We start from the raw sequence: 13,956 nt of genomic DNA, 5'->3' as shown, positions 1-13,956 counted from the left end.
CTGGGTATACGGTCATAAAACTTTACTTAGTAATCAGAGTGCTCTAAACACCACAACCAGAATTTTGATTGGTTAATTTCTGAGTCTGAGTACGATAATTGTACTTCATTTTTTTTAATGAGCACAATAACTGGAGTACCTTCAATTGATCCAACTTGTGGCCATGGCCAAACCTCAAAAGCTGAATGACTCTGATATTCAAAATGATGCAACACAATATCATTTTCATTTTTTAATATTTTTATGAATGGTTTTTCATAATTTTTTATATTCATTGTCCAGAATATCATTCTGATCAATTACATGTTTAACAATGATATGAAAATACAATAACTCTCTCTGCAGTTATCATTCATACAATGAAGACTGGAATAAAAATTAAATTATACACATAAAACAAGAATGAAGTTTTTCAATAATACATTTGAGAAGTATTATTATTGTCTTAAAATAAATCAACTGTATAAAATTTCAACTAAAATTCAACTTCTTAGGAAAAATGTTCTGTTATGAATCATGTAAAATTTTCTATCATAATCAAGACCTGATAATTCTAACATCAAATGCAAACATATGTGTGTGTATTTCTAATTTAAATCAAGTCCTGGGTATTTTCCCCATAAAACCTTAATAAACAAGAATGTCACTTTGACCTTGAGAATTCAAACTTAACCTGTTTTGAAAAATAAGTTTACACCAGTCTGTTTAAAATAAGCTCATTCAACACATTCTACAACCAAACGATTAATGAGTATAATATTTGTTTGCATGTCAACGACAGCATCTGAAATATCGGTAAAAATAAAAAAATATTTACATACATAAACCTTTATATCTTTTTTTTGGTTGAAGTTACAATTGTAAATTGATTATCTAACAATGTATAAAAGATACTGTAACAAAGTGGCATCCATAAAATGAATATTCTGCATTTTTTTTAATTATCCAAATTAAAAATTTCATATTATCAAATTTTAAAATTTATATATCTTAATTGAAAATTTACACAAAGTCTATAAAGGTATGATTATAAAAATTTCATAGATCAACCAAAATGGAAAAAAAATATATGATAAAATTTTCAGAAAAATTGACAATAGGATAAAAATAAATGTAGAGAAATCTACAGTAAAGCACCATGAAAATACAGAGAGGTACCTAACTCGTTTTATAAAAATAATTGCACAATAAGCTATGAGGGTCTGGATAGGTTTAGAGAATAGAAAATCATGGGCCAATACAGAATAGAGGAAAAAATGGGACAAAAAAAAATAAAGAACAGAGAATAATGGAAAAAAAAAGAATAGAGAATAATTGGCAAAAAAAAAAAATAAAGAATAGAGAATAATGGGAAAAAAAAGAACAGAGAATAATTGGCAAAAAAAAAGATAAAGAACAGAGAATAATGGGCAAAAGAAATTAAGAATACAGAAATCAAGACCCTCATCCAGACCCTCAACTATCCACTAACAAAAGTGCATTGAATGTGAATTCACAGTAAATCAGAGGTTCTGTGAAGAATAAATCATGAAAAAAGTACTTTTTTTCATGCTGAAATATACTTTTTCTTTGAAAATTTGAAATAAAACAAAATTCAAATTCAAATATTTTTAACACATGGATATGAATTTTAAAATTTCTCACAACAAAATAAACTGTCCAAAGACCTTATGAGTCTTTTATATGGTGTTGTGAAAACAAAGTATACTAAAACAGGAGAATATCATCAGTATTTTACCATTTAATTTTAAAACTGCAGAATAAAATCAGCATTTCATCACTTAATTTTAAAACTGCAAAATAAAATCTGCATTTTGTCACTTTAACTGTATACTTATGTGATACAATGTAGTACGAACAATGGTAAAATATATTTGGTAATGAAATCACTGATAAAAATGATTGGAAATAAAAATAGTGATATGCTTACGGTAAAAATAAAAGAACACAATATATTTATTATATAGTCAGCTTGTTTAGTAGTTCAGAACAGTATGAAATATATATGAGATCAATTCCTTAACACAACATGCAAAACACTTAAATTTTAAAATTTATGCAAATTAACTTCTATATTGTTTGTGGACATAGCAGCCTGTTTGTTTACATAGCAACTGTTCCACAACAGAGAAACATGAAGGGAATGGAAAGGGTCTCATTTCCTTTTTGATTTTTTTTTAAATTTATAAAAAATCATAATAGAATTATCTTTAAAGATTTTAATAATATAGACCCTCAAATTCTGTTACATAATTTTTTTAAAAAATAATTTAAATAATAAAACTGAATGACCACCTCGATTTTTGCTACTATATGTCTTAAATTACTACAGTATGCACACAATTCCATGAAACTAAATTTGAATTATAGACTATCGACTCAATAATGAATGAAATTTGAATTTACAATCTATAGATGAATACTTTACAAAGTACTAAATTTCAACATAACAAACTTTGTGTAGAAAATCAATATAAACAAATTACATGTAGTTAGCACAGAAAAAAATACATTCCATATGCATGCAAAAAAAAATTTCTTACTGTCCTGAACTACTGCAGAATACTAACAAATGACCGACAAGTGATATGATGACCCAGCACTGCATGTGCCTTAAATTACAACAACCAAAATAACACATTGTTTTGGCTCAGGCTACATAAAATTAATACCTAGATTCTCATCAACAAAAACCCAACATTTCAGCCATAAAGATGCTTACAGTATTTTTTTATTTGAAATTTCTGCCACGTTGAGGTCTTCTGTTTTATATAAATGTCTAACCGTAGAAAAATATAAGATCCATTGTCTACTTTAAGTAAATTGTTCAAAACTTGCAACAGAAAAAGAAAGAGAGAAACAGCCAACCCACCGGATTTTACAAAAAAAAAAAAACAAATGCGATAAAACTCTAGGTATTATATTAATATAGCCTATTTCAACAACCATTTAAGTCACAACCATTTACATAAAATCACAGCTTTGTTAATGAATTATTTACAACATTGTACCATAAATGGAAAATTATGCTACAGTGACCTACATATATTAGAAATTTACAGATGTTGGTCACCTTAACCTTCTCTGTATGTACATTTACAGCATTTATTACAATAACCTGAATCTTTGACATGACTGATGGCAAAAGCTTTACACAAACAATTAAAAAACGCTACAAAATTTCGTGCTTTTAAAAAGTCTTTTTACAAAACTAGGACTGAAAATGTACGTTTTTTTTCCAGATATTTTAGCTCAATACATTGTACTTCCAACATTATTTATATATCCAATTTGAAATAATACTTTAAAGAATCTACCTCATTCATTTTGTTTTTGTATTCTTAAGTATGCAAAGTCTTTCCAATCAGTAACTTTTCCTAACTTTAAAGACTGATGTTTTAATTCAACCAAAATAAATAAATTTAAAAACAATGTCACATGTCACTATTAATATTTAATTACCTTCCCTTTCACAAAGTAGTATTATCTCCCCTTAACTGAGATCAATTCAATGATTACCTTAAAGCTTTGTAGAATGATACATGTAAATAGCATTATATTATACAACATAGTTTTAGGTTAAATAATCCTTATGGAATGTTAATTATATAATAAACTCCAAAAATAAGTCATAAATCTTTCATACTTGATGCAGGTTGACCAATTCAAAAATTCAATTTCCATTCTTTGAAAATTAAAAGGATGAATTGGCAAGCTAAAAATATTTAGAGAAACCATGTCCCTTTGTTGCAATAGTTCTAGGAATTGGGGGATATTGAATTTAATCCCCCCATGTGACTTCAAACCAACATATACCCGAATTAATGTTTCTCATCAGTTCTTTCAAATGACTTATTTGTCTGTTTATCATTTATGCATTTTTAATTCTATGGCACTAAATTACTCAAAATATTTACAATTTAGAAACTGTACAACTATTTACAAAAGAGGACATATACATCATGGACAAAAATAATGTAAAAACAGCTAAAAGGTAAATAAAATACCCCTTTCGTTATAAATGAATTAAACAGGACTACAATATTATCCCCCTTTGTCAAATGTTGACATTGGTTTTTTTTATGACTGCAAATCAGAAGTGTTTATGCTGTCATACTTTTTATTAGTTACAACTATCTTCTTAGAGAGTTTTTTACTCTGCATTATCATATTTTTGTTTGTTAATAACTTGTAATTGTCGGAAGAAATTGGTTTATTTGTAGAGAACGTCCATTGAAAACAATTTAAACAGTTACATGTACAGTACAAAGCAGATTTTACTGACAATGGGATTTCAGAATTCAATTTAAGTCAATGATTTGGTTTAATATTTGCACATAAAATTGTCTGTCAAGATAGCAAATAAAAATCTCAGTTCAAGTAGTCCTTCGTATTCCAAACAAAAAATTAAGAGCAAAACTCTTTGTCACTAAAAATATTTTTTTCATGATTAATCCATGAAAAGTACTATTTTTGACATTCAACTTGGCAGCACCATGTTAAAACATAAAATAACAAATCTTCATAACACATAAAAATATTTGACATCATTAACAAATTATTGGTATAGCTATTACACAGTATAAATCAAAACAAAACAAATACTTAACAATAAGATGCAAGAGATAGAAATTAACATAGCGCACATAAATTGACATTCTCATAAACAATGATAAACATGCAAATGAAATAAATTGCTTAAGATATGAAAACTATGTATACCATGTATACACAGGTAGAATACTGCTGAAAAAAAGTCAAATTTCAATAACATTTGAACAAATAAAAAATCTAATTTTTCCAAGTTTTTTCACGTAATAGACATTTACACATTTATTTAACCAATAAGTAAAAAAAAATCATATTTTTGGTTTCTATTGATATTATAAATTATACATTTTTGTACCTTCCATGATACTTTTCAAAATACAATTTGTAAATGTATTACCGTAACAATATTGTTACATTTTTGACAAAGTTTTACGTTTTCCTGAAATAATGTTGCAATTTCCAACATACAGTGTGTGTATGCATAATGTTAATTTCTACCCGATGCATATCAAATAACAAAAATCAGGGCTACAGCACAAAAGTAAACAATATATAACAAAGGAAGTTTTAATTATGAGGTGATAGCTTGCCCTTCATGTAGTCTGTCCATCTTTTCGATGTTGAAGTGAACAAAGGGTCATTGTCAATTAAACTAAGTAGATTTAGTTGATTAATATGAACTGTATGGTAATCCCATCTTGCACGATTAGGAGCGCCACCTAGTGTCAAATGTCTCAAGTCATAAAATGTCCCCGAGCCTGAATCAAACATTAATAACATGTTTTTCAATGTCTTCATGCCAACATCAAATAGTCTTGTGGCATGTTCGGCACCCTTGCCCGATGCCACTTCTTTTAAGTCATATAATCCTAATAATGAATATATAAATCCATTTAAAACATAACTTGAGGGTGTAGTTGGGTACTCCTCATACCAATCGTACACTCCTGCAAACTTAGTCAACACACCACCATCACCGCTTTTAATTCCAAACACGTCTAGCGCTCTCTCTGCAGCGTCTAAATATTTTTGGTCTTTTGAAACAATAAATGCTCTCACTAACAGTGATATTGACTGACCTTGACCCATTGCAGAGTACCACCCTGCATCAAGTTCAAGGACAGCAGGAACAAGCTTCCTTTGGACCATGATTGGCCATCCTCCCTGATCATCTTGCTGATTTACTAAATAATTAGCAGCATCAAAGAAATGTTCAAGATGAGCAGCAGACGACAGTGTAACATTATCAACCAATCCATGTCCACGTAAACAAATCGCTGCTATTCTTGCATTTCTTTTAAATTTTGCCACTTTCGATTTAGACATTGATAGAGCTAATCCTTTTTGAAAGTCGACCATTACCATTCTTGTAATGTGTAGCCATTTACCTCTAGCCTTTGACCCTAAGCCATAATAAAGGTCACGTTTTTGAAGGTAAATCAGAGTATCTCCCAACACATAATGAATTCTGAACAAATTTCCATCTCCTGTCCGTAGCAAAACCGTTAGACTTCCGTTCGAAATAAATTTAATGTCTAAAGATAAAGTTGATAACTTCTTCTCGTCCATCGAAATTGTAATTCCAGGGTTCTTTAGGTTTTCTGTAAAATATAAAAATTATTGATTCTGCATTCAAAATTCTATAAAGACAATGAAAGAAGAAGATACTACAAAAAGATCATATCCTCCATCCAAAACAATGTTGTTTTAATACTATATGAACACAATATCAAAACTGAATACAGAAACTTTGATTTTTTGGGTTATTGTAATTGACCGTTTAAAAATTGTGTAAATTCAGTTTTTGTGCATGTATTTATTTCTTCAAATCTCTGCATCCATCCAATATCGAAATATGTGAGATAAATTACCCATAATGTGTTGTAATAGACTATTAATTAGGCATTACCAATAAAAATGAAAATGCAACTTTTTATTAATGTGATCAGTGTCCTGCCTTATTTTTTGCATAACCTAAAACATCAAAATAACTTCTGAATCTTTAAACTGTGATTGATTTGCTTAACTTCCAGTGGCAAATATTTCATACATGTTTAGGACAATTATGAACTATAGAAGTATAATCATATGTTATAAACAATATTTACAATTTAATAATTGAAAGCATAATTTTTCTTTGGATTTGGATTTAAAAAAATTAATGAAATTAAAATATGAAGTGTTGTTTTTCTTTAAATGAAAACAAGTGAAACTGTGAGCTACTGCTCACTGATGATACCCCCGCCCAAATACTTGACGGTAAACAGGAATCTGAAAACGCATCACACGGTATAGCTGACTTATATAAACCCTGAAACCAAATTTCAGAAATCCTTGTAGTGTAGTTCCTGAGAAAGATGCGACGAAAAATATTCAAGGGACAGACGGACGGATGGATGGACGGATGGATGGACGGAGGTAAAACAGTATACCCCCACTTTTTTAAAGCGGGGGTATAATAATTTGGTTAAAATTGCTTTCATCTTAACTATTTCTATACTTCAAAGACATATATACCTGATGTATCAAATTCAATGATGCTGTTGTCGGTAAAATCTGCATCAGTTTTAACAGCCAACTGAGATCTTCTATCAGGTAAGAGCCATTCTGATGTATCACCTGACTCTCCATCTTCTAGGACCTGGACCTTTGGTTTAGGTCCAGCCAGATGTTTACTGTAATGACTTAGACCAAATTGGGCTATCTGTATTGGATAATAATGGCCACTGGAGGTCCACTGGGTTGACATTGGTACACCTGTTTTCAAAAAAGAGGTACTATCTCATGTACAAAAAAAATCATATCTAAACTTTACCTCACAAATAACCTTGGAAATAAATTAACAAAAATGTGAAACTTTGTGCAGGAAAAAAATGATGAAAGATGTTTATTAAGAATGAGCATTCAAGATAAAAACTCACTCTCTATGGGTTTTCTGAGTTATTTTTTTGTGTTTGGTAAGTCTTATATTTTTAGGCTCCATACTGTGATATACTGGTACATTATTATCTAATTCTTAACCTTTTAACTATCATGACTATCGAATCAATTGATAAACCAGGGAGGATTGCCTCCCCTGACTCTGTGAGACAAAATGTATAAATTTATGTTATATGTAAAAACCAATAATTATTCTATCAATCATGTATGGGAATGGATTTATATAGCCTGAACTTTTATCCAATCCCTTTGTCTAAATAAAATTGATTTAAACAATAAAATCTTTGAATTGAATTGTAATATTTAACCGATTATTAAGTTACATAACTAAATATGTCGTAAAAATTTCTGGTTGATGAAACTAAGTAATCTTTCCAGCAGCTGACACACAATAATAAATGATCTTCAAATAATTCTGAATAAGTTTGTACTCTAACAGGCATTGTAATTATCAAACATCTGAATGAGGGGCTTTTAAAAATATAATTGTGGGAACAACATAATATTTGAACCATAATATTTTATTCTCGTACAAGTAGTTTACGGTAAACCTACTTATTTTTTGCTGAAAATTATTTCCATGCTTGGATGTTTTAAACGATTTTAAAGCAAACTATTTCCATGATTTTATAGCCTTCTTGATTTTTTCAAAAGGTAGTCCAAGTTTGACATATTCCTGGCAATCAGTTTTCCCTTTATTTGTCAACTCACAAAAGTCACTAAAATAAACAGTACACGAAAATTGGTTGGTTGACAGTATCAAATTTTTTCCTATTTTTAATTTTTTTTACCATATTGGCCAGTGAGACATTTAACTCTGTTGCGCTCCTCCACGTTATAGAACTCAAATGACATAAAGATGCCACCTGGTGAGTATTGATCTGGGATGGGATGGACTTTGGAATAACTGTGCTGGAATTCAAACCTCTCATATCCATCATATGATTCAATGGATCCATAAACCTAAAACAAATTAGAAAAAACTTGCAAATACGTAATTTCTCTAAACATACTAAATCATGTAAATACAGGTATATAAAATTTCAAAAATCTTTTCTTTCAGTCTTTCAAATAAGTAAAAGTTTGGATCTTTACATATCATCTAATGGTTACACGCATGCAAAATTGTACATCATTGAGGACCATTTTTGACTTAGATGTCTTTTTTGTCTTACTATATTGTTAGGTTCCTGTCTTTAATATGTTTACTACACACCCCCTTTCATTCACATAAAATTAATTTCATCAGCCTTCTAAAAATTGTTCTCTGAATCTGTTTTGTCTTACAATAATGTTTGGGTTTTGTCTTTTTATGTTTACTGCACACCCCCTTTCATCTCCTTTAATTCATATTGAATTATTAATGTCATTAGCCTTTTAAAATTTGTTGTCTGAAAGTGTTACTTTCAAGAAATGATACTATTATCATACTATAGCTATCATTTAACAAAGTGTAATAGCAAGATTGGATTATCTCCCTTACCACATAGAAGAAATGTATATGGTCACTTTTGAGTTTGAAATAATAAATTGCTTACCTCAAAATACTTCTGAATAAATGAAAATGGCATGTAAACTTCTTTAGCTTCTCTACGACATTTCTGGGAATCTTCTCCATTGATGACACATTCTATTTCCTTATACTTCAATGTGTTTTTGTTACTATTTTCTTTAAAAGACTGTGCAACACGGGGTTGAAATCCTACATTTTCCCTGCAATGAAATAATGAAAATTAGAGACCCTGGAATTTTATATATGCTGTTTCAAATCTCCCTAATATAATCAACATAAACTACAATCATGTCAGCAAAGGTGTCTATTATGATATTGTGTTGCATAGTTTTCACTTACTGCAAAGCATCTTAAATACTTTTCATTTTTGCAAAATGTTACCTTACTTGAAACAATGAGGGCTAAGAACCATCTCACCAAAAAATTCATCAAACTTGTCAAATAAGTCTACAATGTGTGTTACTCCAAATGAAACTTTCAAAAAAATCTATCACCAAATTTCGACTAAGCAGGAGCAACTTGACAGGAGCTACTAGTGTAGCAGGATCTGTCTGCTTACCATTGCAGAGCACCAAACATCATCTTGAGTATTTGGTGGGGTTCATGTTGCTCAGTACTTAGTTTTCTATGTAGTGTTTTGTGGACTTGTCTTTTTGTCGCTGTTTTTCGTCTTTTTGTCGTTATTTTTCGTCTTTTTGTTGTTGTTTTTCGTCTTTTTGTCGTTGTTTTTTCGTCTTTTTGTCGTTGTTTTTCATTTGTTTGCCATGGTGTAGTAAATTTCTCTTTGACTTATGAGCTATGTACCTTCCATCTCTTTTTTACAGTTTTACCTTATCATCTGTATGTTCAACTAACAGATACTAACACCCATGAGGACCAATGTCTTTTGTGCATGCATAAAGACAATAGGCTTTACACTATTCAAAACAAATGGAACTAGTCTGATAGGGTTAGACCTCTTATTTCGTACAGAAATCAGTAGAAATTATCATTCCTGTGTCTAGTTCCACAGGTGCCCTACTGATAAACAATAACTAAAGTACCTAACAAATGTTAATGTACATGTTGTATGTAAAGACATTAATCAGATGGATTCTCTATTCCAACACCTGTTGCCACAAACTTATTCAAAACAAATGACAATAGCCTGTTTCATAGCAGTAGAAATTATCATCCCTGCGTCCAGTGTAACAGGTGCCCCTACCTCTCAGTCTGGTAAAAAATAAATAAAGTACATAAAAAAATATATATAAAGAAGAGGATACTCTGTCCACAGACACATGTAACCCCAAATCAGGCTTTTCGTACATGTAGATACTCATACTCAATCATCATGATCATCCCTGAGTACAATGTCACAGGTTACCCACTGATAATCAACAACTGAAGTACAGAAACATAAATAAAGTACATAAAAAAATGTATATAAAGAAGAGGATACTCTGTCCACAGACACATGTAACCCCAAATCAGGCTTTTCATACATGTAGATACTCATACTCAATCATCCCTGAGTACAGATACTCATACTCAATCATCATGATCATCCCTGAGTACAATCACTGATAATCAACAACTGAAGTACAGAAACACATGTATATATAAAGAAGACAATACTCTGCCCACTAACACATGTTGCCCAAAACCACACTCTTCATACATTGTAGAATACTAGCTCTTTACCAATTATTCCTACCTGTGTCCACTGTCACTGGTTCCCCACTGATAAACTAAAGTACAGAAACATCTGTATATAAACATGATAAAGAAGACAATATTTTTGCCCACTAACACATGCTGCCCCATAAAAAAACAAGAATGTGTCCATAGTACACGGATGCCCCACTCACACTATCATTTTCTATGTTCAGTGGACCATGAAATTGGGGTCAAAACTTGGCATTAAAATTAGAAAGATAATATCATAGGGAACATGTGTACTAAGTTTCAAGTTGATTGGACTTCAACTTCATCAAAAACTACCTTGACCAAAAACTTTAACCTGAAGTGGGACAGACGGATGAACGGACGGACGAACGAACAAACGGATGAACGGACGCACAGACCGAAAAACATAATGCCCCTCTACTATCAAAGGTGGGGCATAAAAACATGTTGTCCCATATCAGGCTCTTCATACATTGTAGATACTCATACCCAATTAATCCTCCCTTTGTCCATCACAAACAGGCACCCCACTGATAAACAGCAACTATAACATATTAAGTAGGTCTAAAATAACTAAAGTACAGAAACACATATGTATAAAGAAGATGATACCCTGTCCCCCAACACATGTTTCCCAAAATCAGTAGTTAATCCTCCCTTTGTCCAGTGTCAAAGGTTTCCACTGATAAACAGCTACTAGAACATATAAAAAGTAGATGATACCCTGTCAAACAACAACTGTCTAAATTCACGATCTTGATACATACCGATAGAAATTATCATCCCTGTGTCCAATGTCACAGCTGCCCCACTGATAAACAGTGACCATTACAGAAAAGATTCCTAATGATAGTATAGCACTTTTTAATGACACCCGTGCCATGGTATGCTTGTATACATCAACCTGAAAATAAAAAAATATTTAAAACTTGAGATATGCTTATATATAATTATAACATCATGGGAGTATTTTTGTTAAAGCTAAATTCAGAAAATATAATGTAAAATTTCAAACAATAATGAAACATTCCCTTATCATGCTTCAATAAAAAGTCCAGATTATTTTTTACTTCATCTACAGATACAAATATAGAAGGGAAAATACTTAACGTTGCCACATATTCTTTAAATTCATAACATTAATTATCTTGTAAATTAACAACTGTGTAACTTACGTGCAATATACATGATGCAATATAAATGACGTAAAAGATGTACATTTACATAAAAACATCATGTGTACAACAGAAAATGTACATTAAGTATACATTTTTTCTAGAAGAAACTGTATTAGAAATGAAAATTTTCATCATAAGTTTATTTGCGTCAATGACTCTTGAGATGTCAAGTATCAGTTAAAGTGGCTCAATTGGAAAACTCTTAAAAAAAGTGTTGAATAACTTCCTTATATATTTTATACACATACTTGTTACACATGCATTATGTCATTTCATATTTAGGCTACTAGATCATCATTATGAACCAAACCTCAAATTGGTTCATTTATTTTTAGACCAAGTTTTGGGGATGGTTTCTTGTACCAGCCATGCCAGCATAAAGAACAGTTTTAGTACACAAATAAACCTCCACTTGTCAAATTGTTTTCATGTGTGTTGCCATTAACTCAATATTGAATAATAATGAAAATAAAAATTTTTGTTTAAGTTTGGATTCGTTTACATGTGTATAATAAGTTTTACTTAAATATTCATAAATGAGATATTATAACAATACCTATTATCATGATTATTACATGAACAAACATGACAGATGAAAATATAAATTTTATAATAATAATAAGCACAGCTTAGTAAATCCAAGGTTCTACCTTATAACTGTTTATAATCATAAAGTTCTAGGAACAAGTAATTTGTTTTGGTTCAAGTTAAAATAAAATTGTAATTTAATAATTTATTTATACACAACTTTTTAGACTTGTAAGGATTTATAGCTTGATATACAGCATCAACATGTATATTCAGACACCGGTCTATTGTTTAAGACTTCATGTAGAATTTAGATCAAATTCCTTTTGGTTATTTGTGTCAATGGGTTGCTGTCTCATTGACCTTTATTCCCACATATCCTTCATTATTCATAATCACTGTAACTAAAATAACTGGCACCAGTATTAAAAGAATGATGATGCAATAATATATTTACAACTGTTCATTTGGACTTTACATGCTGACATTATAAACTTCCTCTAGATCTACATGTATGATCAATGGAATAGAAGTTTGTTTGTCTTTTTTGTCTCAAATGGAAGAAATATTACAGTATTTTTTCCTGACGGAATATGAGGTATATAATATTTTTCCATCAGGAACAGATACAAAATCTGTGTTTATAACAAAGTTTCCAAAGGAACTTCTGAATGGAGGAACAAATTTACGTTGACATCTCCATTCTTTTAATATTTTCAAACTGAAATGACTTACTGGATGAACAAAATTATTTTAACTTGACCACATTTTATCTAATCGATATTCCAAAATGAAAACAAACATGTGCTGATTGAAATAAAATTGGAAACACGGTTTTAACAGCTGGTGTAAATTAAATCACCATGAAAGATATCTGTATACCAAAAGAAGAACTTCAAGAAGGAGAGTAGAAGACATCTCATTCGTATCTATTTTTTATTTGCAATAAATGGTTATGAGATATTCGGAAATTTTCGGTTATGTTAATCAATATACATTAATATAAATATACATGTAACAGAGTAATCAGGTAAGTGAAAGGTATAAAGTTCATGAAGTTCATGGAGTTCAATATATTTCATTCCTGTACGAAATGGGACGCCCGTAAATGACACGGAAACCAGGCGTAGAAATCATACTTTATCAGGGCGTCATTGTAGTGTTTAGAGAATGCATGTCCAGGCGTCAACCAGGCGTAAACCAGGCGGAAACCAAGCGTAACTGAGGCGGAAACCAGGCGTAAAATTAGGCGTAATATTTAAATGAGTACGCCTGGTCCACAGAAAACCAGGCGTTATATGCAAATGAGTACGCCTTCTCAATAAAAAAAGCAGGCGTAATATCCTTACATAATACTACACTTATTTTAAATCAGTGTATTACCCTAGCTGTGTACTTTTGTGTATTTGATACAAACTTCTACTATTGCTTAAATTTCTCATTTTTTGACATGAAACTTGAAATATTAACCATTAATTGATGAAGCTATATAAATAAATATATACATATTAGACAGACACTGGCTCAAATAAGTTTAAGTTTAAATTAGAATTATGACAATTAATTCTTACTGAAATA

At 30.5% G+C, this 13,956-nt stretch overlaps 1 protein-coding gene across 5 annotated transcripts in view; it reads right to left on the bottom strand.

Moving 5' to 3' along the window:
• Positions 1 to 219: 219 nt before the first annotated feature.
• LOC127720411 (D-glucuronyl C5-epimerase-like) overlaps positions 220 to 13,956 on the bottom strand; it is a 95,192-nt gene continuing 81,455 nt past the window's right edge. For all 5 annotated transcript variants that reach the window (XM_052226988.1, XM_052226989.1, XM_052226991.1 and 2 more), the window contains 5 exons: positions 11,440 to 11,576; positions 9,030 to 9,204; positions 8,283 to 8,454; positions 7,069 to 7,308; positions 220 to 6,152 (listed from right to left, as the gene is read on the bottom strand). In XM_052226988.1, the coding sequence (XP_052082948.1) occupies positions 5,119 to 6,152; positions 7,069 to 7,308; positions 8,283 to 8,454; positions 9,030 to 9,204; positions 11,440 to 11,555 (1,737 nt within the window). In that variant the 5' untranslated portion in view covers positions 11,556 to 11,576 and the 3' untranslated portion in view covers positions 220 to 5,118. The remainder of the gene's footprint in view (positions 6,153 to 7,068; positions 7,309 to 8,282; positions 8,455 to 9,029; positions 9,205 to 11,439; positions 11,577 to 13,956) is intronic.

Source organism: Mytilus californianus, unplaced genomic scaffold, assembly GCF_021869535.1.
Source record: "Mytilus californianus isolate M0D057914Y unplaced genomic scaffold, xbMytCali1.0.p SCAF_11, whole genome shotgun sequence".
Lineage (NCBI taxonomy): Eukaryota > Metazoa > Mollusca > Bivalvia > Mytilida > Mytilidae > Mytilus > Mytilus californianus.
The sequence above is the reverse complement of the archived record's forward strand: the minus strand, read 5'-3'. Positions and strand labels throughout refer to the sequence as shown.